Here is a 25,638-nt window from a genome sequence, read left to right as displayed (position 1 = left end):
TTTATATAAATAACGGTATATATTTTTTTTTGAAAATATTATTCTATCTGCTTCCATAGTAGGGATAAATGCTTTGTTGGATTAATTACATACATTTCTTAATAAAGTAATTAATACTATTTTTTTTTAGCTTTCTAAAATATATATATATATATATATATATATATATATATTTTGTGTTGAGAAATATATTACAAATTATATCTCCAAATTCTTTATAAAACATACATAAATAAAAAAATAGATTTCATTGCGTTTTTGCGATATTAAATTTTCGAATAATTTACGCCTTTAATTAATTTCATTATTTGATACATTTTTGAATTAGAATTAAGAATTTTTTCCGCAAAAAACCAGCAATAAATCTCCTTTCTGTCATTCTTTCTCAGCTCATTAATTTATTTCCTCGGTATTTTGCATTGAACATAATTTGCAACAAAAAACGGTGAAGAAGAACTATAATACAACAACTATACAATATACGATGATCAGATCGAATCGGGTCATGATCCGCTTAAAACGTATGGTATGTTGAATAATATAATCGTTTCAACCTGCATTTAATATTGTCGCCGTCTCGTCTCGTCTTATTGTTAGCGCCTTCAAGGTGAGACGATTGTGAAGGTATATGGAAATGCGTTCGATGAAGGAATACGTCATTGTACGCTTAATTGTACATAATTAATAATGCCATTAGGCGATGTTAAATACGTTTTTGCATTAAATTACATCTGATTCGTTTAAAAGTCAATTCTTAAGAGATACACAGAATATATTTAATCGCTGCGAGAAACATCTCGACAATCTAGAAAATTACGTAATTACATTTTTATAATTAAATAACATTTAAACAAAATAATACTCTGCATCTGTAACTTTAAAATTATTTAATGATCTCTTTTGAAAAACATCGGCCAATTAATTAATTATTGTTTCAAGTTGGACATTTAATTAGAAGCTGCATTAATTATTTTTAGCATAGATTCTCTATAATGTATTATAGTATTTTTTTACTATAAAATATTAAATCTTGACCTATATCAAGTTATTATAATATATTAATTCGCTATAATATATTTGTACTATTATTATTATGATATATTAAGTTATATTATTTTTTGATTTTATATTCGTTCTTTTATATTTACCTTTGTTTTTTATTTCCTTGTTATTTATTTGTAATTATAAAGACAATAATAGAATGTCGAAAAAATCACTATCTTACTTTGACAAGAAAAATGACAATTTACAGCAGCAATAAAGAAGAATATATTTCGAGAAGGAAGAAAAGAAAGAAACACTTGCAGCAAAATATAATAATTTCCTCCAAAAAGTTTTTAAAAATTTCTAACAAAACGTTTATAACAAAAATACTGTAAAATTACTACAAAAAATTATTCATGCATAAAGTAGTGGCCATGAATAACCAATGCAAAATCGTATAACTCAAAAAAGACACAAAAAATAATTTGTTTATTTCAACAAAAAGATTGGAGAGTTACTAATTAAATTTCATTATACATAAAATTTTATAATATTAATAATATAATAAAAATGATTAATATAATAATTAATATAATTTTTAATTATTAACATTTATTATTGTTAATATTAATTATTAATATAATAAAAATTTTAACCTGTTAAATTGCTCTTCAATGTATACTGTTTTTCTTTCTATTTGGAAGAAGCCATTCGCATATATTGCCCGTAATAAAAAATAATCTTGCCTCTTCAGATGATTATTGGTCTGTCTCATTGCTACGTACTGTATAATCAATTGTTTGACCTTTTATTGACAGATGACAGGTTTGATCCAATGCAATCTTGCTTTCGCAAACGATACAGTACTACACGCGGATTGCGATGATGAAATCTATCTGATGATATTAGGGAGGTCATGGGTAAATGTCACGACTTTATAGTGTTGTTTGCTTTCAGTAGATCACAGTTTGATATTACATAAATTATAGGCACTGGATTTATCGGAATATTTGGTGGTAGGTGGTTGTCTTTGAAGGTAGATTAAGTTTAATATACTTTTTTCTGTACATGTTAAGAATCTCCCACTTTGAATCATTTCAAAATATTTTTTCTTATCTTTACTGCTTGCCATCAGATCTGAGACATATCAAATAATATTATTCAGATAAAGATAAAAATACCGTGATGTTGTCATTAAATTGATTACAAATAATAAATTGTTTCTATATATATATATATATATATATAAAACTGTTTCTTCGACAATTCTTCTTCAGATCTCAAATTTTATCTATTTGATTAAGCTTAAATAAACTTAGATTGTGATTAAGCTGATCATAATTGATCAGCCTAATTTCCCTTTTCCTTATTTGTATTAATGCTTTGTTAAATGTATAATATAAAGTTCTTATTTCATAATGTCCATTTATTTTTTTTTCTTATGGATCCCTATATGGATGATATAAAACAATCTAAGTTTATTTAAGCTTAATCAAATAGATAAAATTTGAGATCTGAAGGAGAATTGTCGAAGAAAAAGTTTTGTTCTTATATTGCTCTATATACCTAAATACCTATATGTAAGAGCCAGACCAAAAAGTGGAGTCCAAACCGATTGTTACACATATCGTTGTTAAAGTAACATTACACTTCAATTGGTAGCCTTGAAGGAAACCGATCGGCGTAGCCGATACACGCCATTGTTCAAGGATCTTTTTCACTTAATACTCAATGAGAAACTTATTCGATGCGGAAGACGCGAAGGCCTTCCAGGCCCACTTTTTTTGTTCAAGCGTTGTCGAGCCATGCGAACCAGACTCATGTCAGTTTCCATTCACAACAAACCAGTCCCGATATTCGACCATTTGTGCTAGTTCCGTTTGCACGTCGAATCGGAGCAAATCAGCAGCGGAAGTTGTTCTTTAATTATCACGAATAAAATTGCAAACGATGCAAAATTTTGTAAACAAAGTTTTGTCCTATAAATAATAACTCTATTTATTAAGTATGTGTACCTAATTTTGTCCGGAACCTATTTTCGAGCATTATAAGAGAGATCGACATCGTATCTGTATAAAACAAGTTGATTAATTTGTTAGAAAATTTTATTTTTCTAAATTCGAAGACATTTAATTTTTTAACGGAATATACGATAAAATCTATCTATTGTATAACAATATATTAATTGTTGTGTAATATTACGGATGTCGAATAATTGGAAGAAAAAGTTAGTTTAGTGCTTCAAAAACTGAAAGATAAACTCACAAAATATAAAAAAATGTTATTCTATATTTTTCTTATTTTACATTTTGACTTATTTTTCCATAACAATTGTTTTTCTTTTCCCGTAAAATTTTTATTTCCATAATAAACTTTTTATTATAATTAATTTTCTTTCAAACAACATTGCTTATACCTAACTCGAATATACGTATATGTTTACATAAATCTGCATGTTCCATAATTAACGTTACATATATATATGTTGCACGATAAATAAAACTCCGGAAAAGAAGAGGCCATTTGACCATTCAATTTGACTTCACGCTTCGTGATAGGGTTATTGAATGAAACTCTATCTACGTCAAAAATCATGAGTACACAATGGGCGAATTAATAGGCGCCTTGAAGAGAGGCAGCTAATGACTCTATTCGGATACGGATGCATGCCGAATAGTATTCAATACGTGACTCGCATATGTATCGTCGTGAAACGACCGTCAAAACGATTTTCCTGAACCGACGATCGGACTATAACTCCGTAGACGACCTTCCACGCATAATTGCGCCCGGCATCCTTGTGTGGGCGCCTTAATCTGCCGTACAACGTATTTCGAGATGCTGATGCACTTACATTTCGACTCACGGCGCATTTGAAGGGCTTATTGTAAAAATTTCCCGATTAAGGGGATGCCGAATGTCTGTTTTATCGATCAGATGATTATAGATTTTTCTGCACCGAAATCTTTTTATTGGTTTAATAAAATAAATGCTTTTCCACAATTAAAACACGTACAGAAACAAAGTGGGAACCTACTGATTTTATGTTAAAAACAAGAAAAAATTTAAAAACTAAAATTTCTTTATCGACTTCTGTCGTCAGGTCGAAAAAAATTATTGTTTAATTAAAAGTTCTGCTGTTTGTACGTACAAAATAAGATAGGTTCCGACTAGAAATTAAATGAAGAAGTATTAGTATATTTTTAGATATAAGTTTAAAAACCTAATAAATAAGAAAACGATGCAGAAAATTTTCACGCATATGTGTTGTATACGTGCATATGTTTAGATATGTGTGGTGCTAACCTATCGGAGTTCGGCCGTCTCTCTGGCATCCTCTTAAGAGGATGCTAAATTAGTTCTATTTTATCGATCAAAAAGTGAGATTAGTTCGACTATCAATCTATTTATTAGCTGTACAGATTGTTTATATTACCTGAAATTATAAGCTAACGCGGTTTGCTAATATTAATAAGTATTAATTGGATTGGCTATACATATGTCGATAAATCCTTTTCAACAATTAAAGTTAATTCAATATGTATATAGCCAATCAAAATATAAATTTAAAAAAACCAAATATTTTTATTTTTTTTTTAGAAATAGATTTATAGTCGAATCTAACCTCACTTTTTGATCGAAAAAATAGAACTAATCCAGTATCCTCTTATTAATGTTAACCTAAAAAAAAATGTCAATTTGATATTTTATTATTCCTACTTATAGAAATAAAACCAATTTTTTTTTTTGTAAATTTTAACAGATTAATTTTGTTGCTAATAATTACGGAACAAATTTATTATATGTAAAATTAAAAATAAATGCATATTGTTTTATTTTACACTTTTTTCAGTTGTTTAAATAATTTGACATTTGAGTTCAATTAACAAAAAAATAGCAATATTAAATTAATACATAAATGTGTTAAATATTTAACAGAAAAATTTTAATAGAAATTTTTTAAACAAAAAACAGATTTTCTAATTCTAATAATAAAACTAAATACAAATATATATAAAATATGTATGTATAAAGAATAAGATTAATTTCTAGTTTTTGAAAAAAAGTTTTGAAAAGATTTTGGGAAGAGAAATAATGTGAAATATTTTAAAAGCTTATATAAAATATGCTTCTATTCTTTTTCTTCTTTCCTCCCGATTATGATTCGCATTAAAAAAAATAATCTTTAGTTTTGGAAAAGATTTCGACAAAATTTTGAAAAGAGATTTTTCTGTCTGATTGATGTGACTTTAACTTATATAAAATATATGTTTCTATTCTTTCTCCTCTTCTCCTTCCCATCCTTTCTTCCCTCACATTTGCATAAAATTATAAAATTCATAAATATAGATGTATATTAGTATTAGAATATTTTTGTCAAACAGATTTCTTATTTACAGTTTTATATAGAAGTTTTATTTTTTGAGTTTTAATAAATGATACTCGTTTTAATTTTTTTATATTTGATATGAAACAAAGACAGAAATATTAAAAAAGTTTTTACATTAACAAAAAATGTTGAAAGCAAATCTTTATACAAAATGTGCACATGTATATTGTATATATACATATATATATATATTTTTTTTAAATGCATATTTTTATGTGTTGTTTTTATTCTTTCCCTCTCCCCTCCATTAAATTATTCGCATAAATAAACATAGATGCATATTGAAGTATTTGAATATATTCCACAAACAGGTTTTCTATTTATAGTTTTGTTTAGAATAGTTTCTATTGTTGAGAAGACTTTAATAAAATACTCATTTGAATTTTGTTTCGTACATATAAAAAAAGGACAGAAATATTTAAAAAATGTTTTTTTTCGTATAAAAAGAGGACAGAGATATTAAAAAAATTTTTTTACATATTTTTGTCCTTTTATACGACACAAAATTCAGACGAGTCTTTTATAAGTTCTCTAATTTCTCTAAATCATATTTACATGCATATGCATAAGTATAGTTGCATGTTCATTTCCTCAAAAATAAAAAAGACAAGAATATCTAATAAACTCTTTTTAAAAATATTATCGCACAGTTATAAATAAAAATTTTTAAATATAGACAAAAAATGTAGGCACACATACGCACGTATATGCGCGCGCGCATTTACATTCTCTATTTTTAAGTGATAATCAGCTATCATCATACTACATCCTGCGGAGCTGCATATTTTTCGATACCTCGTGTAATTTGTTATTTGACGAGTCGTCCGGTTTTTATACGGCGATAAGCGCCGCAACGAGCATGAATATGGATGCAGAGAATTCGCGATGGCGGCCGATCGATTACCTAACACAAACAGCACAGGATGGCTTTTCTTCGAGATGATACGTAATACACAACGGAGACGTAATCGGCCTCGGATCGCATCATAGCGAGTTCTCATCACACCGGAACATGATGATTTTCATGGAAATTTCTGCGCATGTTGTACATCGCAGATGCGAAATTTGTCTGATTTAAAAGAACAATTAATTGCACTTGTGCAATCGATTTCTAAGGTTAATGTTTCTGTATATAATGCTTTTATGTGTATAATTTTATTTTTTAATTATTATTATTATTATTATTTCTTCTTTTAATATTACATATTATTGTTACGATTTATGTTATTTCGCGGTTTTCACGCACATACATCCGCGGTAGACTCTCATAGCTAAGCTTATTTTTCAAAGTTATTAATTTAATTTAATTTAATTTTTGAATGATATTATATTACATTTATAATTGTAATTTTAATAACATAAATTATAACAATAAATAAATATAAAAAGAAATAAGAACATTATATTAAAATCGTAAAAGAAAGATATACGTAACAGATATAATAAATACGAAATTTGTTTGATTTAGAAAAACAATTAATTACGCTTACGCAATTATATAAGTTAAGCTGCTGTTAAAATAATATTTCCTTATATAATATGCTTTTATAATTTTATTTTAATGTTATATTCTTATTTTTCTCTCTTTCTCTCTCTTTTTATATAATATTATTTTTCCTTTCAATTTATTTATATGTATAATACTTTTCATATATTTTTTTAAATTAAAGTTATTAAGATAATAAATAATAAAAAGTTTTTTATTTTGAATATTTATTATATTATATGTGTGCATATATGTTAAAATAATATTTCCTTATATAATGCTTTTATAATTTTATTTTAATGTTATATTCTTATTTTTCTCTCTTTCTCTCTCTTTTTATATAATATTATTTTTCCTTTCAATTTATTTATATGTATAATACTTTTCATATATTTTTTAAATTAAAAATATTAAGATAATAAATAATAAAAAGTTTTTTATTTTGAATATTTATTATATTATATGTGTGCATATACATACACTACAAAATCAATTTACGTGAGGGAATTTCGATAGCATGATTCCTGTATAATTAGTCAGCTGTTGATACTCTGATGCATTAATTAATATATCACGTTATTACAATTCATTTTTTATATGACTAATTTCAAAAAGACCAAAATCATCAATATTGTCACGATCATGCAGCATTTAAATATACATATGTAGACTAATTTGCAAGAGAATTTTCGGCATTATAATAGCGATCAAAGTTCACTTATGATTCATCTTCTGCAAGCATTTTAAATGAATTTTGTGACAAAAAATGGGAATCTTCAGGACTCTGGACTTCGAGATCTGAAGATGAGTGGTTCGTTGCTCTCGGGATCTTCATGATCCTACACGAGATGACATCACGACGATTTATTCGGCGAATTATGTTTCCGTTAATGAGCAAGATGCTAAAGGTCCGCCTTGCGTAATCGACGGCTACAAACATTGTTAAGCGTAAACGATGAGTGAGTCAGTTGTTATCATCTTTATTACAATCATTTTAGTAGCTTCCTGTTGTGCGCGCCGCATCTTGAGGATCATTTACTAACATTTATTAATGTCCAGAAATAATGTCTCAGATTCGAGATAAAAATATTTCGCCGTAAAATTAGCGTTGAAGAAATTTGAAAATCTGTGGCAATAATTTGCGTTTATTTAGAATAAAAATGTGTTTTCAATTTTTTATAAAATTAATTCTTAAGATTGACGCATCAACATTCCAAAATATTCTCAGAATCTGTGATGAATTTGTGTTTACTGAGAATAAATATGTTTTCTCAATCTTTTTATTTTATTTCAGAAATTCTTAATGGGATAGTTATTAATTTCTTAATAATATAATTTAAAGATTTTTTCAAAAATTTTAAAAATAATAAGAAAAAAAGCTTTAAATAAAAAATTTAAAAATTATAAAGTTTCAAAAAATATAGAAAATGTGTGTCTCTTGGTAATATGTTATTTTCACTTGTTACTTGTAATCAGTATCATAAATAATAAAGTTAAAAAATTGTACTTTTTATTTGTATTTTATCACTTACAAATAAAAAACTTGTAAAAACATATAATTATGTAAAGATTTTTTTGAATAAAAGTTTGTGCGCTTTTAAAATATCATCGCTACTAATACTAATTACTTAAACAATTATAAAATTTTAAAATTTGTTATAAAAATTATAAATAAAAAAATATAATACATATATTTCAATAAAAAAATATTTATATCCCAATGTTTCACAATTTGGTGAATTTTCTTTTTGTATATAAACAACTGATCTTTTATATTATATAAAATTAACACACAGAGAATAAATATTTTAATTTTGATGTCGACTTGTTATAATATTTACACTTTAATATAATTTACTATGTAAAAGACAAGTTTATCTTGCGTAAACATCATATATCTTTTTAACGTTTCGCAATAAGATAAAAATGTGCATTCCTTTATATATTTATTATGTGCATTTTTCTTATTCATCAACAGTTCTTAGAACCTATAAGAATATTGAATATTAAAGATTTCTTCGCGACGAAATAAAAAGATCTTCTTATTGAAAAAAATATTAAGATAGAACAAGAAGAAGAGAAAAAACAAATAGATTTAATTTCTTTTTTTACCGCGCAATAATAAATCTTGCACTCCTAATATTTGGTAAAATCGCATTTTTTGCAGAAAATATAAAGTGCTTGAGACTCTGATTATTATTTTTTTGAAAGAATTATATATAGTCAGAAAATGGTTCTCGCTAAAATTGTTCTGTTCAATATATTTAACACATTCATCTGTTAATTTAATATATTGCTGTTATGTTAATGGAATTCAAATGTTAAATTATTAAAGCAAACTAAAAAAAGTATAAAAATAACACAATTGTGTATCAATTTTAAATTTGACATAATAAATATATTCCGTATTATTAGTGACAAAATTTTATCTGTTAAAATGTTGATTTTATTATATAAGTAGGAATAATAAAATGTAAAATTAATATTTTTAAACTATGTTAATTTTACACAAAATTTATTTCAAATTACTTGCAATTTTGCATTTTTTCAAAGTTAAAAATATTAATCCCATTCGTGTCACCATTTAATATATATATAATAGTATTATTATATATTAAATTATTTCTGTGGACTGTTTGGGACACAAATTTTTCAACCGTGTACAGAAAATGTGATTCACGGAAAATTCTACGTAAGAATTTGCGTGTTCGCGGGAACAAGAACAAAGCATGTTTCCGCATCTGATGGAGATAAGCGAAGAACGCGTGTAGATTTGATTTATTTATTGCGCTACGTAGACACGTGACACGTAAAAACACGGTGTCACTTCCTCATCAGGCGATTCCGAAGTGGAAACGGCACATCGATAGCGTCCGCTGATGCTGGAAATTGCGGAAAGTGCTGCGGAGCATAACGACCTTGAACTTGGGAACCGCGCGGAGAACCGCAACAAATTTCATTAACCACAACGATGACGATGTTCCGCTATGCTGATTACCAAAATATCTGTGAATACGCGATCTGGATGTGCTATAATTATACGAATTACACATTTAACTCTCGAACTTGGTATTCGCCGCGGCCATGTTCAATTGTGACGTCAGAAGCGAGAAATTAGACGCTGAAAATTTTTGCGTGCCATTTTTAGGTAAAAAGATATTTTGATAAAACATGTACAACTCTTCAGATGGCTTTAATACAATTTTTTAATATTCCGAAAACTAACCTCTTATATATTTTTATATAGAAAAATTTTCTACACCGAGAAATAACGCCAAGAGAATCCTCTTAATTTATTCTTATTTTCAGAAAAAAAATATACTAAAATTTAGAGAAATTTCTTAAATTAAGAGAATCTTCTTGGCGCTAAGAATACAATTTTTTCGGTGTACGTGTATTCTCTGACGTCACAATTTAACATGGCGGCGGTGAGAAACAAGAAGCCTTGAATCGGAAGTAGAATATTTTAGGACATCATGTTTTAGCATAATATGAAGAATTATAAAGAGTTATGAAGACGTAAAAATATAATTTTCAAGATTTTTCGTTACCGTAATATTTATTTATAAAATAATTTAAAATTTAAAAGACGATTTCGCAGACTGTTGGAAATATTTGATACTATTACGTATGAGAAGAAGAGATATATGTTATCTTATGTTAATTATTTATTTTTAAATATTGAACTAATTAAATATATACATAAAATATTTATTCAGCATTACTCAACATTTACAAAAAATATATTTTTTCATAGTTAGAAAGGATTATAAAAAATTATAAAAAGTTATAAGGAATTAAAAATATAAATATTTAAAAAATGTTTGTTACTAAAAAATATTTATTCATCACAATTTAAAAGACCAAATATATGTAAAAATTTAGTTCATAGGTTTTTAAAAATTTTCGACAATGCACGTATGAAAAAAAGATATAGGCATTATCTTAAGTTAAATTTTTATTTATTTTTAAATATTACCTTGAATACATATTTTATATTTATTCAACGCAACATTAAAAACAATGTTTGCAATTACATAATAAAGAGTTATAAGGAGCTGTGAAGAATTAAATAAATATTTTGAAGATTTTGATACTGAAATATTTATTTACTATAATTTAAGAAATCCCAAAACTGATTTAATATAAGATAATATCTCTTTATAAAATATATTTATAACTCTTTCTAACTTTTTATAACTTTTTACAACTCTTTATAAATCTTTATGATTCTTTATAATTCTCGGAATCTTGAAAGTCGAGCATGAATCAAATCGTGTTTTATTGTTTGCCCGTTGCAGTTGTAAAAAACTTTTTTTACAACTCGCATATGCTTTTAAAGCCTTAAAGGCAACGCGCTTCAATGTCGAGGATAAGCTGTTTTTGCGTTTGCATGAAGGCTGGCGATAAGAAATGCGTGACAGCGAAAGCATGGTTGAAATGAAGAGCGTTTTATATAGCTAATTGTTTATTATCACGTGCCGATAATGTAATTGTTTACATATCGTCTCGTCCTCCTTTCTCCCTCCTGCATAGTTCACTGTCTATTAGATTAGATTGCTCGAAAAATTTATGCCTTGTCATGCGAAGACGCATTTAATTCTTTGAAGAATTAATGTTTTAAGTGACGGATGCTGTTTCAAACGTCAGTCAAATCAAATGAAACAGAAAAAATATAAGTTTCAATGAATATACCCTGAAAAAAATTATTAAATTAATAAATATTGATTTCTCAACACTGCCTAATCAATCATTTATTTAAAATAAATATTTATCTGTTTTGAAAAGAATTTTCTTATATCAAATAAATATTTTTCATATATCATCAAATGAATATTATTCATTTTAAATAAATGATTTATTAGGCAGTATTGAAATAAATATTTATTCAAATTCAATACATTTTTTTTCAGTGTATGTAAAATAGTTTAGATTAAAAAAAAATACTTTTAAACAATTTAAAATGAGATACTTAAAATGTCGTAGATAAAAAAATTTATTTTATTTTATTTTAACATTTTATTTATCCTAATTTTTTATAGCAAGTGTTTAAAAAAAAATCAGGATTTTTTGACATAAACTTTAAACTAATTCAATAATCTCACATGTTCTTTTATTAATTTTTACAATCTGTAACAAGCACTGGATTTCCACGGAAAAAATCAGCGCAAAAATATCGATGAGCGAGCAGATAATCGCAAATGTCGGTAGTAGATTATATAATGTAATGCTGACGACATTACACTGATTTTTTTTTACACGGATAAAATCTATTAAATCATGTTAAATAATAGTATTTATTTCTCAAATCAATATCTAGATCAAATAATGAATATTTTCGAGAAACTTAGAAATTATTTATTATAATAGAATAATATTGCACACCCTCTTATTAAAACGTACGAGATATGCTTTGTTACACTTATTTTCAATAATATATTTTTCTTTGTTTTCAAAAATAAAATATTAAAAAAATTTTTTTAAATTTTGATAAAAGATAAGAAGTTTTGTACGTTTCTCTCTTTTTAAATAATGGAAAAAAATTAATTAAAAAATTATTATTGATATTATTATAAATTTATTATAGATTAATTATAAATTAAAAATGTATAATTCTAAATTAAAAATAAGAAGTACTATAAAATAAAATAAAAAATAATATATAATATATAAAAATACATAAATATATAAATATTATATACATAAATACATAAATATATAAAAATATATAAATATATATATATAAAGCTACATAAAAAATTAAAAATATATAAAAATTTATTATAAATTAATTAACGAACTCCTGTAATTCCTTTATATGATTTTAAAATTAAAAGGTTTAATGCCGAAAATAAATCCCAGACGAGTCATATGATTGATGAGAATGGATCTCGTGGTGCGGTCCATTTACAAACCTTATCTACTGCATGCGAATGAGTCCCGTAAATGACGTACGGATGTTTATTTGCTGGCGAAGTTAGTAGCGACGAATCGTGCGCACAAATTCGCGTAATTGCATGTATAAACGTACGAGCCGATATTATGACTCGATAACGAGCGTATTATTAGCGCGAATCAACGTACCTATATGTTTTGGCGAACACGACTGGACGATTCAAACGAGATTTTTCTCTTGGGATATTTAAAACAATATGTGCGTATCAACTAGTATACATGAAAAAATTCTATGTTTCTGTTTTCATATTTATTATTTTTAATCTTTTATATATTTTGTATATTTTATATATTTATATATTTTACCTACCTACATATTTTATATATTTATGTAATTATATATTTATATGTTTTACTTTTATGTCACAATCTTATGAAGAACCATGCTAAAATCTTAAAAATCGCATTCCTTGAATAATTTTAAATTGTAAACAAAAAATAAAAAAGTATATATATATATATATTAATATTGTATATAAAAATTTTTATATAATTAACATAATAATAATTTACATAATAATAATGTAAATATATATAATAATTGTTAATATATAACATTTCATCAAAATAATTTTATCGTTTACCGATATCGTGAGTAAAAAAACACAATTAATGGACCGCGTAATTTATTACGTAGAAGTCATTAATGTGATATATCTCTCAGATGAGAATGCTCGTTATATATAAACCCGATTTATCTTTATCTCTTTTTATTTATCTGACAGCGTCGCTTTTTACATCGTAAAAATGTCGTTTACGTAAGTAACAATCGCCTCCATATATTCTCGATTCGAACGGATATACTAGATGTATCTAATTCTATTTAAAGATACAGTCTTGATCATCTTGATGCATTTGTTCGCGCATAATTCAAATATTCAAATGTAGTTACAAATAGAAGTATTATTGCAATTACAATACACACGTGTCGATGAGGGATCTTCATTTTTGCGACAAACTGTTTTGTCCAAACACGAGATTTTTAACACACGGTTTAAAAAAAAAAGACAAAAATCATTTTATTTCTCAGAGTAATATAAAATAAAGCATTATCCAAGTTAAATCTATCTTGCACATGAAGAAGTTAATTGGATCTCCTTTTCCACAATAATATCAATTATCAAATAAAAAGGATGCTAATTAATGCGCAAGCCCAAGTTAATTTGGGTTTTTAATTTTTGTAAAATGTATTTATCAAACAAATAAAAAGTTAATTAATATCTTAACATGCAAGCTCGAGTTAATTTGGACAAGTGATATAAATTGTGCAAGCCCAAAATTACTCTGCTAGATACCCAAGTTAGTTTGGGTTGAGGGGTTAATTGGATCCTTTTTGTTTATTTTTGTGAAACGAGACTATTTATTTACCGAATAAATAAATAAAAAAAAGCTAATTAATCACTTAACATGCAAGTCCAAATTAATTTAAACAAGCGATATTTATCAAAATTGTGCAAACCCAAAATAACTTTACCAGATATTCAAATTAGTTTGGGTTTACGCGTTAAAGGGTTAATTGGACCCTTTCTATTAATTTTTGTAAAACGAGACTATTTATTTATTGAATAAATAAATAAAAAGGGAGCTAATTAATCGTTTAACGTGTAAGCTCGAGTTAATTTGGACAAGTGATATTTATTAGAATTGTGCAATCCTAAAATTAGTTAATTTGGGTTTATGCGTTAAGGAGCCTTTTTATTCATTTTTGTGAAACGAGACTATTTATTTATCAAATAAATAAATAAAAAGAAAGCAAATTAATCGCTTAACATATAAGTCCGAGTTAATTTGGACAAGCGATATTTATCAGAATTGTGTAAAATTACTCTGCTAGATATCCAAGTTGGGTTTACGTGCTAAGGGGTTAATTGAATATCTTTTTATTTATTTTTGTAAAACGATATAATTTGTCGAAATGAAAGAAAAAACTCACCAATGCCTTCGACGAGATAGCGATCCTTGGCGTCCATATTGGTAAGCTCGGTGACACTCACAACTATTCTGACACTCATCGTCCTATCTGCGTCTCTTGTCAAGTCCCGCGGAGCGTCGCGACGTTAGGCATCCGACGTCCTTCGCCGTTACATGCACCTGATTGGCAAATATAATGTTGTTTCTTGTGACACTTAAGCACTTGTTAATTTTCTTTAGCATGTATATATGATGCAAAAAGATCATTACAATGTTTTTTAACATGCGCAGTAATCTTAATCACAAGTACCAGTTCCAATTCCAATATAATCCTATCATCTTTGATTAGAAATGTATATATTATAGATCAACAGGGAAGATTTTTCAGCCTATTTTTTATGTTTCATTCTAACATTTCTCCAGTTTAACGATTGATTTCTTGATTTAAAGAATGTATTCCATAATTAATATATTTTTGAAATTAATATTTTTCGTAATTGAGCAAGTAAAAACAAATCTCGAAAAGATAAATAATTAATAATAATAAAATATTCTTTTATGCATAATTTTTATTTTTGAGAAATATGTTTAAAATCGAAAGATTTAATAACATATATTTATCAATATATAAATATCTTACATTTGATTTTTTTAAAAATTGGATGATTACATTCTCATACATCAATATAACGTATATAATAAATATTAACAAAACATAAAATATTAAATATATTAATATTTAAAGAAACATGTATAATTTAATAATCAAATTAAAATAATTTAATTTATTGAACAATATTAATGTAAAATATTCAAATCATTTTTTATTTTATTTTTTCTCTGGAATAGTATTTTCATAAATGTTAAATTTAAAAACGCAAAAATATTTTCAATTGTTCAATTTTTTATATCGAAAATAAAATCTTGTGTAAAATTATTTCTCGTTTTTACTTTATTTTTGCATAAAGAATATGTTGGAGATTTGTGCAATATACATAATGATTTTTTACTTGAATATTTTTGTTGGTAAACAATTCGGCTCAAATTCAGCAAAAAATCTGCGATTCGCAATTTAAGTTAATTTCGAAACGTATCTAGATGTTAAGCGACAAATTCGATTAAAATCAGAAATGGAATGTTTGAATTTACAATTTACCAAATCTGAGATGATTTGTGAACGCAAAAGTGTCTGATACGATAGGAAAACACTCGATTCGTGAGTACTGATAAATTCGCGTCCGCGCCGGCCGAGAGTCGCGACGAATCTGCGAGCGAGTCTGAGAGGGATCGTGACGTTAGACACTCGAACAATAGGGGGAGAATGTTATTTCCGGGATCTTTCAATTTGACAGGTGTGTTTGATTTATTTTTTCCCGAGTAAAAAATCTCGCAAATTACGATGCACTACGACTAATATGATTTTCGATATACATATATATTAATATTTTGAAATTTTTATTTATTTTTTTTTAATTTACTGAGATTTTAAAATTTGCAGCAGAAGAGTTCTTTTCGTAAAGATGTTTTTCATCAAATTTTTTAATATAACAAATCTAATTATTTCAATTTAATTAGAAATAGGTTTGGATTAGGTTAGAATCTTTTGGGGTGGAGATGCAGGAGTGAAGGATAAAGTCACTTAAGAATCGATATCTCGAATACTGTGGATCGATATATTGTGATTCGTGGTATTCTTTCTTTGATAAAAAATTCTATAAAAATGACTTATTCAAATTGGAGAATTCCGAAAGTAACATTCTTGCCAATAATAGCAACAGCAACAGCGCAAAATAAACGCGAAATTTGAAGGTTCTCACGAATTTACACGATTTCGTTCGCGAAGGTCACTCAAACGCAAATCGAAAAGACTCCGCGAAGAGAGCCTGATAATATCTAGACAGGAAAAGGCACTTACGACGTCTTCCGCAAGCAAAGTCCAAGAATTGCCTTCGATGAGCTTATATCGTCTTCTTCGAGAGAATGTCTGATAATATCTTCTCCTTAAACTTTTTTTCGATTTTTTCTTCAAAGATGTACGGATATCTTCTTAATTCTGCTTTACTTCCGTAAAACTTGAAGAAACCATTGCAATGTTATGGTGTCCATAATCGGTAATCGGTGGAAGAATCGAGAAAACGTTTGGTTCTTCTTCAATATTTGATAAGTTCGAATTAAAAAAATTATCCTATGTCTAGATATGTAATTAACATTTTTCACTTTTTTTCAATTTTTATATTTTAGTTTCCTTCTTCATTTTTCCATATGCTATCTTTTGATTCAATCAACTTTCTCACTTCAGTTAATTCCGTTTTCCGTTTATTCTTTATAATCTTCTTCTAACTTTATTTATCCGTTAAATGTCACACATTCAATCTTTATTTGTTTTATATATAAAAATCTCGCTCTCTCTTCTCCTTTCGTCTTTTATTTATCTTTCAATTCTTTGATACTCGTTAATTTCCTAATTCCTCCTAATGTCCTAAGACTCATCGATTTCCCAACTTTCCTAACGTCTCGAAAATCCTTTTTTTGTCTCCCCAATCCGTTAAATCCCATTAAATAGCGAATTTGACGGTTCCTTCGACTCTCTTCCACCTTCTTCGCTTTTCGCTGGAGATTCGACAGTATGGCTTCAATTACGGCGTCTCGTTACGGGCCTGCAGTGCGTTTTCTGCGACCCGTGACCTTGACAAGTCCCCCCAACGGCGTGTTGGCGAGCAGCAAATCGGCATTACGTAAAACCGAAGTCGCGACGACGCTTGATTCGTCGACCCAGCGTCGCGACGTCTCGCGGTGCTCGCGCGAACAATTCCTCGAGTGTCATTCTCGTGTCATCTGTCAGCGATCACGAAGAAAAGGTTTCGATCTTCACTCTAATCCAAAAATAGAAAGCGATCGGCTCCGAGAAGAAGACGATCGAGAAGAGACGGGAATAGAAATAGCTTCTCGGAAGCTATATAGGTTAAGTTAATTTCTTCTCTTCTCAAAAAGATCGTTTTCCTCAAGAGAATCGAGGAAAAGAGGCTATTGTTCTTCGAAAAGAAAAAAGAGAACGTGGGTAGACTGTTCACTGACAAATTCTCCAAAATATTAGGTTAGACACTTTTTAGAATCTCTTCGAAAGACTGCTTAAGATTATTTTCTTGATATTTTTCGCCAATAATGCTTATCTCCAAAGATATTTTTTTACAAAAATACTTTAAAAGCTCTCACAAATCTCTTCTTTCCAGAAAGCTTTCTCGAACATCGCTTTTTCTCAGAAGTGAGTCGAGAAGTCACGACATTACAATTCCATATATATCGATCTGCCTAAGTTTCTTCTCCAAGTTGTAGAGATCAGTTGTTTTTCCCAAGTTATTTCAGATAATCGAACCAATTATTATTCTTGGTAAAAACACTTAAATCTCGTTCTGCTAATAAATTATATATAATATATAGTTTCTTTATTATTATTCGACACGTGGAAAGAGAAAACAATTTACTCAGGAGAACATAATTCTCTTCATATATCCGATAAGAGATAATATTCTCCTAGATTCGTCCCGATGATCGCCGGTGAAATAAAGTGTGTTTACAAGGTTGTGATCGAGCACGTGGTGGATGTAGAATTACAGGTATGACTGGTCCCAAAGTAGCACGGCAATGTGCGAATATCACGTGATTCTCACCAGGGAAATACACAATGCGCACTTTTCCGATTAATCTCTAATTTACAATTATTTGCAAAATTCTGCAATAAATTTATTTTTCTATAATATCGTGTAGTATCTTTTATTTTTTTTATATGACAACTGGACGAAACTTTCAATAACACGTAACAGAGAGAGAGAGAAAGAGAAAGAGTGATATTATGAAGTGTACACAAACAAAGCTTGTTGGAGGCCAATCGAGTCTAAAGGGAATAAACTATATATTTGAAAATGTAAATACGGAAATTTCTTTTGACATTATTTGATATATATAAATTTATTATTGTTGAAATCTATTAAAATAAATTTGTAACACGTGACAAGAAAATCACGCGGCGATCATCTGTCACACTTGATTCATCTCATCTGACAAGCAAATTTTTTGCATTTGCACGTAATTTTAAGACGATCATCAATCTTAAATTTTTGGGAGAAACTGTCTTTTCGAGATTTGAGTCGAATGTAGAAATTAATTCAAGTCAGAAGATTGTGTAACCATAAATTCACTTTTATCGCCCCTTTCGAAGTCACCCTTTTCTTCTACACAACAAACCCTTATCTTTCTACACTATCACTGATGGGATCGCTCGGATCGAAAGTGTCTTTGCGATCGGACACAATTTTTGGTATAAAAAAATAAATAAAAAAATAAATAAAAAATAAAAAAAAATAAATCCACGAGAACGCACCCGATTGACAGCTTCGTAGCAAGGAATAGATAAATCGCGTTGGAAAAAGAGACCGCGATGCACAATCAATGTGCAGAGGTGACAGGACTCACTGGTGCACGCGACAAGAATCTCGGGAGAACCTGCTGCCGTATATACGTCAGACTAGCGGAAAGCCAGACGTTCGCCGTCGTAACGACAGGTGTTGTGTTGGAGAACCTAAGGTGGGGTACGCAACGAGAGCGTAGACAGAGAGGGGACACCATCGTATCGTACGGAAAGTGGGGTGAAAACCTTCGCCAAGAGGAGTTGACCTCAGTTGTTACTGTGCGCGCAGCATCTATATATCACGGATCCTTGATACGACTCGGATCTTTCAGATAGTGATATTTTGTACCGAATTATAGCAGAAAAGGAAGGAGAAATTAAAAGATATGATTGAGAACAGAAAATTGATTTTTCGATTTTTTTTACTACTTTAATTTTTTTTAATTTAACTTTATCTCGTATTTATTCATGTGTCGATTAAATATATCATATAAAGATATTAATAATCTAACGTATTAAAAAATATTTATAATTAATATTAATTAATTATTATCAATAAATAAATAAAAATAAATATTCTATTAATAAAAAAAAATTTTTTTTTATTTATTAAATATTCTATTATTATTATTATTTACAATTAGTATTTATTACTTATAAATATTTATTATATGTATATTTATTATTTATATACGTATATGTATGCATTTGAAGAATTATATTTAAAATTAAATTACCCTCTCACACATACACACATATACATATATTTATCGTGTGATTATTATAAGAAACATTTCGTAAATTTTTAGTACAGATTTCTAATTCAGATTTTTGTATAGTTTTTTTTAATATTGTATCAAATATATTTAAATATTTTTCACAATCTTAATTATTAAAAAACATTACGTAAGAAGATTAATAACACTGATTCAATGTAATACTCTCTATCTTTTTTATCTCAGGAAAATAAAATCACAATAATTTGCAAGCACAGTATATAGTGCATAATAATTAAACAAATTTCATCTATATCTGAAAGATATATTTTGTATGAATGTCAGAAAAAAAGAAAAAGAAAAATCAAGAGAGATGATTGAGAACAGTAAATTGCATTCCTATGTGTATTATTATCTTTTAATTTTCTTTGTCGATTTTTTTTCTTTTTTTCTTTTTTTTAAATTTAATTTTATCTCGTATTAGTTCAGATATCGATATTATTAAGAAATATGACGTGACTATAATAATAATCTAATGTATTGTTTCTTCATGAAGAAAGCTTTTTTTCTTTCGTAATATCTTTTTTACAGATTTCAATGTTAATGATTTATTTCAAAACGCTGAAAAATCACATTTTTTAAAAATGTAACTATCCTTTCCGATAATTAACTCAAGAATTATTTAAGCAATGCTCTCATTTTTAACTCTTTTATTTACTCATTTTTATAAAAGTTTATACAACAGTTTACATTTTAATGCAGTTTTAACTTTTCTAAAAATATGATATTTTTAATGAAATTTTGAATTTTTTTTTGAGAAATGCCTGTGGTTCCTCTAATTCCTAAAATTAAAAAAATTTATTTCCAAGATTAAATTTTTTTATATGAATGGGGTATCATTAAAGGATGATTAATATATTAAATTTCGCAAGGATCGGTGAAAGACTTTATTTTCATTTTGTAGTTATTTGTAGTAATTTTTTTTGTTTATAGATGCACGGCTTAGAAATTGCAATTATTTGAAAGTAATTTTTATCAATTTAAAAAATTTTTTAATCTACTTTTTTCATATTAATATAAATTTCGATTGCAATTGCTTTATAGCAATTTCCAGATGATTCAGACTCGTTTGTAGTTGTATAAACAACTACAAAAAAATAGTTTATGTATATATATACATATATATATATATATATATTCAGGGTGTTCGGTAACTAACGGACCAATGATTAAGGACGGATTCTCTGGCCAATTTGGAGACGATTTTTCTTTGGCAAAAATGTTGAGAAATCAATAATTTTCGAGTTATAAGCGATTGAAAAAAATGCGTTTTTTGAAAACTAAACGTTTTGAAGTTAAAAGTCTAACATAATTACATTCTTCAGTTAGTTTCAGGTAGAGTTTACTATAATAAAATTTTAATTTGAGGCTTAGTTATAAAGATACATAATGACAAATATTGGAAAGTTGTAAAAAATGATGACCTTATTCGACATTTTCGATGAAAAAAAATCGTTCCCAAATTGACCAAAGAATCCATTTGTAATAGTTGGTCCGTTAGTTACCGGACACCTTGTATATATATATATATATATATATATATATATATACATATCGTTAAAAAATGGATAGAAAGAGTTTCAAGAAGTGGATATTATTGAAGATCATCAATAACAAAAAATATAAAACTAATCGGTTGTCAATCATTAAGGAGTGTAAGGAGTTGATAAGGATTGTATGTTGTTATGAACATAAAACGTGATAAAGGCGATAAAAATATTGATTACGTTTGATTTTATTATGCACTTTGAAATTTAAATATGTTTGATCAGATGATTAATAAAATTATATAACGAATAAAATTAATACTGTAGTAATAATAAAGCAACAATAAAATTATAAATTCGTTAAAATATAAAAATGACATTTAATTGAACTAACAATAATAAGTAAAGAGTAATAAATCTTTTACATAAATTAAAAATGTATGTTAATTAATGTATAAGTTTTACGAATTTAAGGTCAAAATTATTTAAGCAATTTTTGAAGAAATTTATTAAAAGATCTGAGAGAAAGTAATAATAAAAATTTGAGAAAATTATAAATTTAACGTATAAGACGGGCAACAAGAGCCAAATCGCGGATGACAATGCGTTATCCTAACGAAACTAAATAATTTTTCGTTAGAATTAAATACCGGTGCACAAGGCACCAAATTTTTACTTGGACACGGCCAAGATTTTAAATATGAAATAATCTCATATTTTGAGATTTAATTTCAATACCCCTTTAACCCCCCTACGGAAAATAAATAAATGAATGCAAGAGAAAAATATAGATCCGAAAATCGCTGAATCGGGAATCGAACCCGAGACCACGGATCTATATTTTTCTCTTGCATTCATTTATTTATTTTCCGTAGGGGGGTTAAAGGGGTATTGAAATTAAATCTCAAAATATGAGATTATTTCATATTTAAAATCTTGGCCGTGTCCAAGTAAAAATTTGGTGCCTTGTGCACCGGTATTTAATTCTAACGAAAAATTATTTAGTTTCGTTAGGATAACGCATTGTCATCCGCGATTTGGCTCTTGTTGCCCGTCTTATACGTTAAATTTATATTTATATTACAGAGCCTTGTTAAAACTCTTATATTTGAGAAAATTAATTATTTAGAATAACTACTATATACAGGATAATTCAGTTAAAGTATTACAAAGTATTACTTATTTATCTCGTAAACAAAACATTTTAAAGAAAAAGTCGTTGATCCTGGGTAAGACTTAAGAGCGAGAATCGCTCTATTATCGAACTTTAAGCCTTTTTAGAACAAAATCGGCTCATAGGATTGACTTATGACCTAGTAATTTTTTATCAGCATCACTTAAACTACAAAATTGCAAAGTTTCAGCCAATTCCATCGAAATCAATTTTTCCCTATGTTTTGTGCGGAGTCCTTTATTTTTATATATAATTAAATTTAACTAAATTTAATTATTTATTGAAAAAAATAAAACTCATTAAAACTAATATCTTTAAAATATCAGAAAGAGATTTGTTAATTAATCAGATAGAAATGTGAATTAAAAAATATATGATGTATAATAATTTTTCGTAAATGTATCGCGATATTCATATATTTACATATACCATAGATATAGAAAATCGTGGCAATGGTTAATAATATATAAGAATCCATTAAAAGAAGTATTTCAAGGCAAGATGCTCAAGAATTAGAAAAACAGAAATACATTTATAATAAGTTGCTCATAAATTTTTATATCATATAAAAAATACTAATACATTCAGCGAAAATACTAATAATTCAGCGAAAGTGTTCTGGCTGATAAAAGAATCCAAAAATAAAGCTAAATACTTTAATTCTTAATACTAAAGACTTTAATATTTAATACTTAATTTTTTCTCTTCAACTTTTCTGCAATGGTATTTAACATTACTGCCTCAATTGAAGTAAAAAAAACCGAATAAGAGTCCAATTTTGGCTAACTTAATTTTTGACTTTTTAGATCATGATTGAGTATTCATCATTTAGCTTTCTTAGCAAAATTTACATATATTTTTTAAAACTTTCTTAAATTGACAATGATATTGTACTTGTATGAAAATCTTTCAAAAATATTTACATTTCCTTAAAATCGTTCTGAGTCTCTTCGTAAGTGTTAATAGAATGTAATTCACCTTTTTAAATAGATTTAAAAATATTTATGCAGTTTAGAATATTTTTCGTTAATAAACACTTTATTAATGATTAATATTTTTGTTTTTGTTCAATTTTTGGGACCTTTTTATTAAAATAAAAATCTAAATTTATATTTTGAAAATTAAAATAAAATTAATTTTTTATAGATTTTTAAAAATACAAATTTCATTATTTTTCCTCAAATTTTGCAGGTTTTTTGTTTTTCTTTAATTAGAGAAAGAAAACAGATTAAGCAAAGTTAATTGTATATTCAAGTTATGTATTTCAAAAATAAATATATAGGTAAAAAATTTTCGATAAATTATATAGTTTCTAGTAAAATATGCTGATATATTTCTCTAAATTTATATAATATATATTTATATAATATTATAATATCGTAAACTCTTTTACTTGATTTTTGTATAATAAATGCACATTAACTTTTATATAATACATAACTCCTGAAAATGTATTCTATATATTTTTAGTAAAAGTAAACTTTTATGATAATTTAATCAAGATTTACTATTTATTAATTCACAAAAATAGAAAAGTCTGATATATTTTAGCAATTTATAAATAATTATACAATTTATCTCTTCAAGCTGTTCCTGGGAATAAAACATAATTTATAATAACACATAATATACCGCATTTATACTGGCACGACTATAAGAACAAAACAGTTTTTATAGATTTAATGTGAATCCTCATAATTAAAGAAAATATATTTTTATTAGAATACATGTTACCGGTAAATTATATATTATTAAAATTCCGCAATATTTCTTTAAGCATTTTAATGTTTGTTAGCTTGTCTCGCAAGAGTAGAAAGAAAAATGCACTCTCTCATATCGGCTCTTATAATACTATATGTATTTATGTATAATTTTTTACAAATTGAAAAAAAATTAATTTCCTAACAGCATACATATCCCGAAGACGTTCAGAGAACGTCCCGAGGATGTCCTCTGGATATTCTCTGTATATCTTTCGGATATGTTGTGCTATTAGGATTAAAATAATTACTTTGCTCTTATTTTGCGTTATAAGTATATATTAACAAAAGATTTTTATAAAAAATACAAAATTGCTAAAATTATATAAAAATATACTATATTGCAGTGTTTCAACATCTAATAGTATTAAGAGTAAATAAAAAATGACTAAATTTTGTCGCTATAATTTGAAATGTTTTAATAATATATAATCAATTTATTATCATTAGATTCAATGTACATGTAATGTATGTGTGTGTGTAAGTCACATATTCAAGAAATATTCAAAAAATATAAGAGAATTTGTGACAATTAAGAAATTTTGTTCATATAAATTTCACGAGAAAAAGAGGACATTAATTTTTATTTTTTATAATTTTTGTATTTTATTAAACTAAGATGCTGCACTTATATTGTATCTTTTCTACGTATATACATTTAAAATTTGGAAGGAAATATATTGTATTTGACTTTTTATTGCATCACGTTAAATTACTAGCCAAAAGCACTGACGAGGTTACAGTACCTCGTCGGTGCCAAAAGTGTGAAATGAAACACAAGTATCATGTAAAAAATTTACATAGTTGCAAGTCTTTGGTCATTATCAGATCGGACGTTTTACATTTTTTACCGGATTATTTTTTAAAATATATTTTCTTAAAAAAATTAACTGCACTAAATAAAACTGAAAGAGATATTTCTGATACATGATTTAACAAGGAAAAATAAAAGGCATTTTTTATTCATTACAAATAAACATAACATTTAAATCATAATTTGATCAAAAAGATACCATTGTAATTATTTAAAAAACCCGATAAAATAAAATATAAAATTTTTCTCATAATTTTGATTAAGAAAACAATCTGGATGTCGGTCGTAATTTGTAATAAGAACTATAATACCTCATCAAAATTTTTAAAACAAGAGTGAAAATTTTATTGCATTTTCTCAGATTACAATTATTATACATTAGCGTTCGTAATTTATCTACTTTATACTAACTCAATCAAACAATAACAAAAGTAGCTAATTGTGATCGCATATCTTGATACATTGATCGATATTTAATTTAACATTCTAGTATATA

At 26.7% G+C, this 25,638-nt stretch overlaps 1 protein-coding gene across 9 annotated transcripts in view; it reads right to left on the bottom strand.

Annotated features, from left to right (window-relative positions):
• The window catches only part of LOC114934125 (uncharacterized), a 94,760-nt gene extending 75,471 nt beyond the window's left edge, over nt 1-19,289 (bottom strand). The window contains exons 1-3 of one of the 9 annotated variants that reach the window (XM_085488317.1): nt 19,197-19,283; nt 16,642-18,456; nt 14,749-14,906 (exon numbers count right to left, since the gene is read on the bottom strand). In XM_085488317.1, the coding sequence (XP_085344443.1) occupies nt 14,749-14,827 (79 nt within the window). In that variant the 5' untranslated portion in view covers nt 14,828-14,906; nt 16,642-18,456; nt 19,197-19,283. Of the gene's footprint in view, nt 1-14,748; nt 14,907-14,996; nt 15,165-15,736; nt 15,863-15,882; nt 16,012-16,641 lie in introns of those variants that run through there. The other 8 variants (XM_085488318.1, XM_085488319.1, XM_085488321.1 and 5 more) reach the window with 8 other exon arrangements.
• Between the last annotated feature and the right edge of the window lie 6,349 nt (nt 19,290-25,638).

The sequence above is a fragment of the Nylanderia fulva genome, unplaced genomic scaffold (assembly GCF_048542155.1).
Source record: "Nylanderia fulva isolate GAGA-0341 unplaced genomic scaffold, ASM4854215v1 Scaffold68, whole genome shotgun sequence".
In the NCBI taxonomy this organism is placed as follows: domain Eukaryota; kingdom Metazoa; phylum Arthropoda; class Insecta; order Hymenoptera; family Formicidae; genus Nylanderia; species Nylanderia fulva.
Note: the sequence above shows the minus strand (reverse complement) of the source record. Positions and strands in the feature narration are given on the sequence as shown.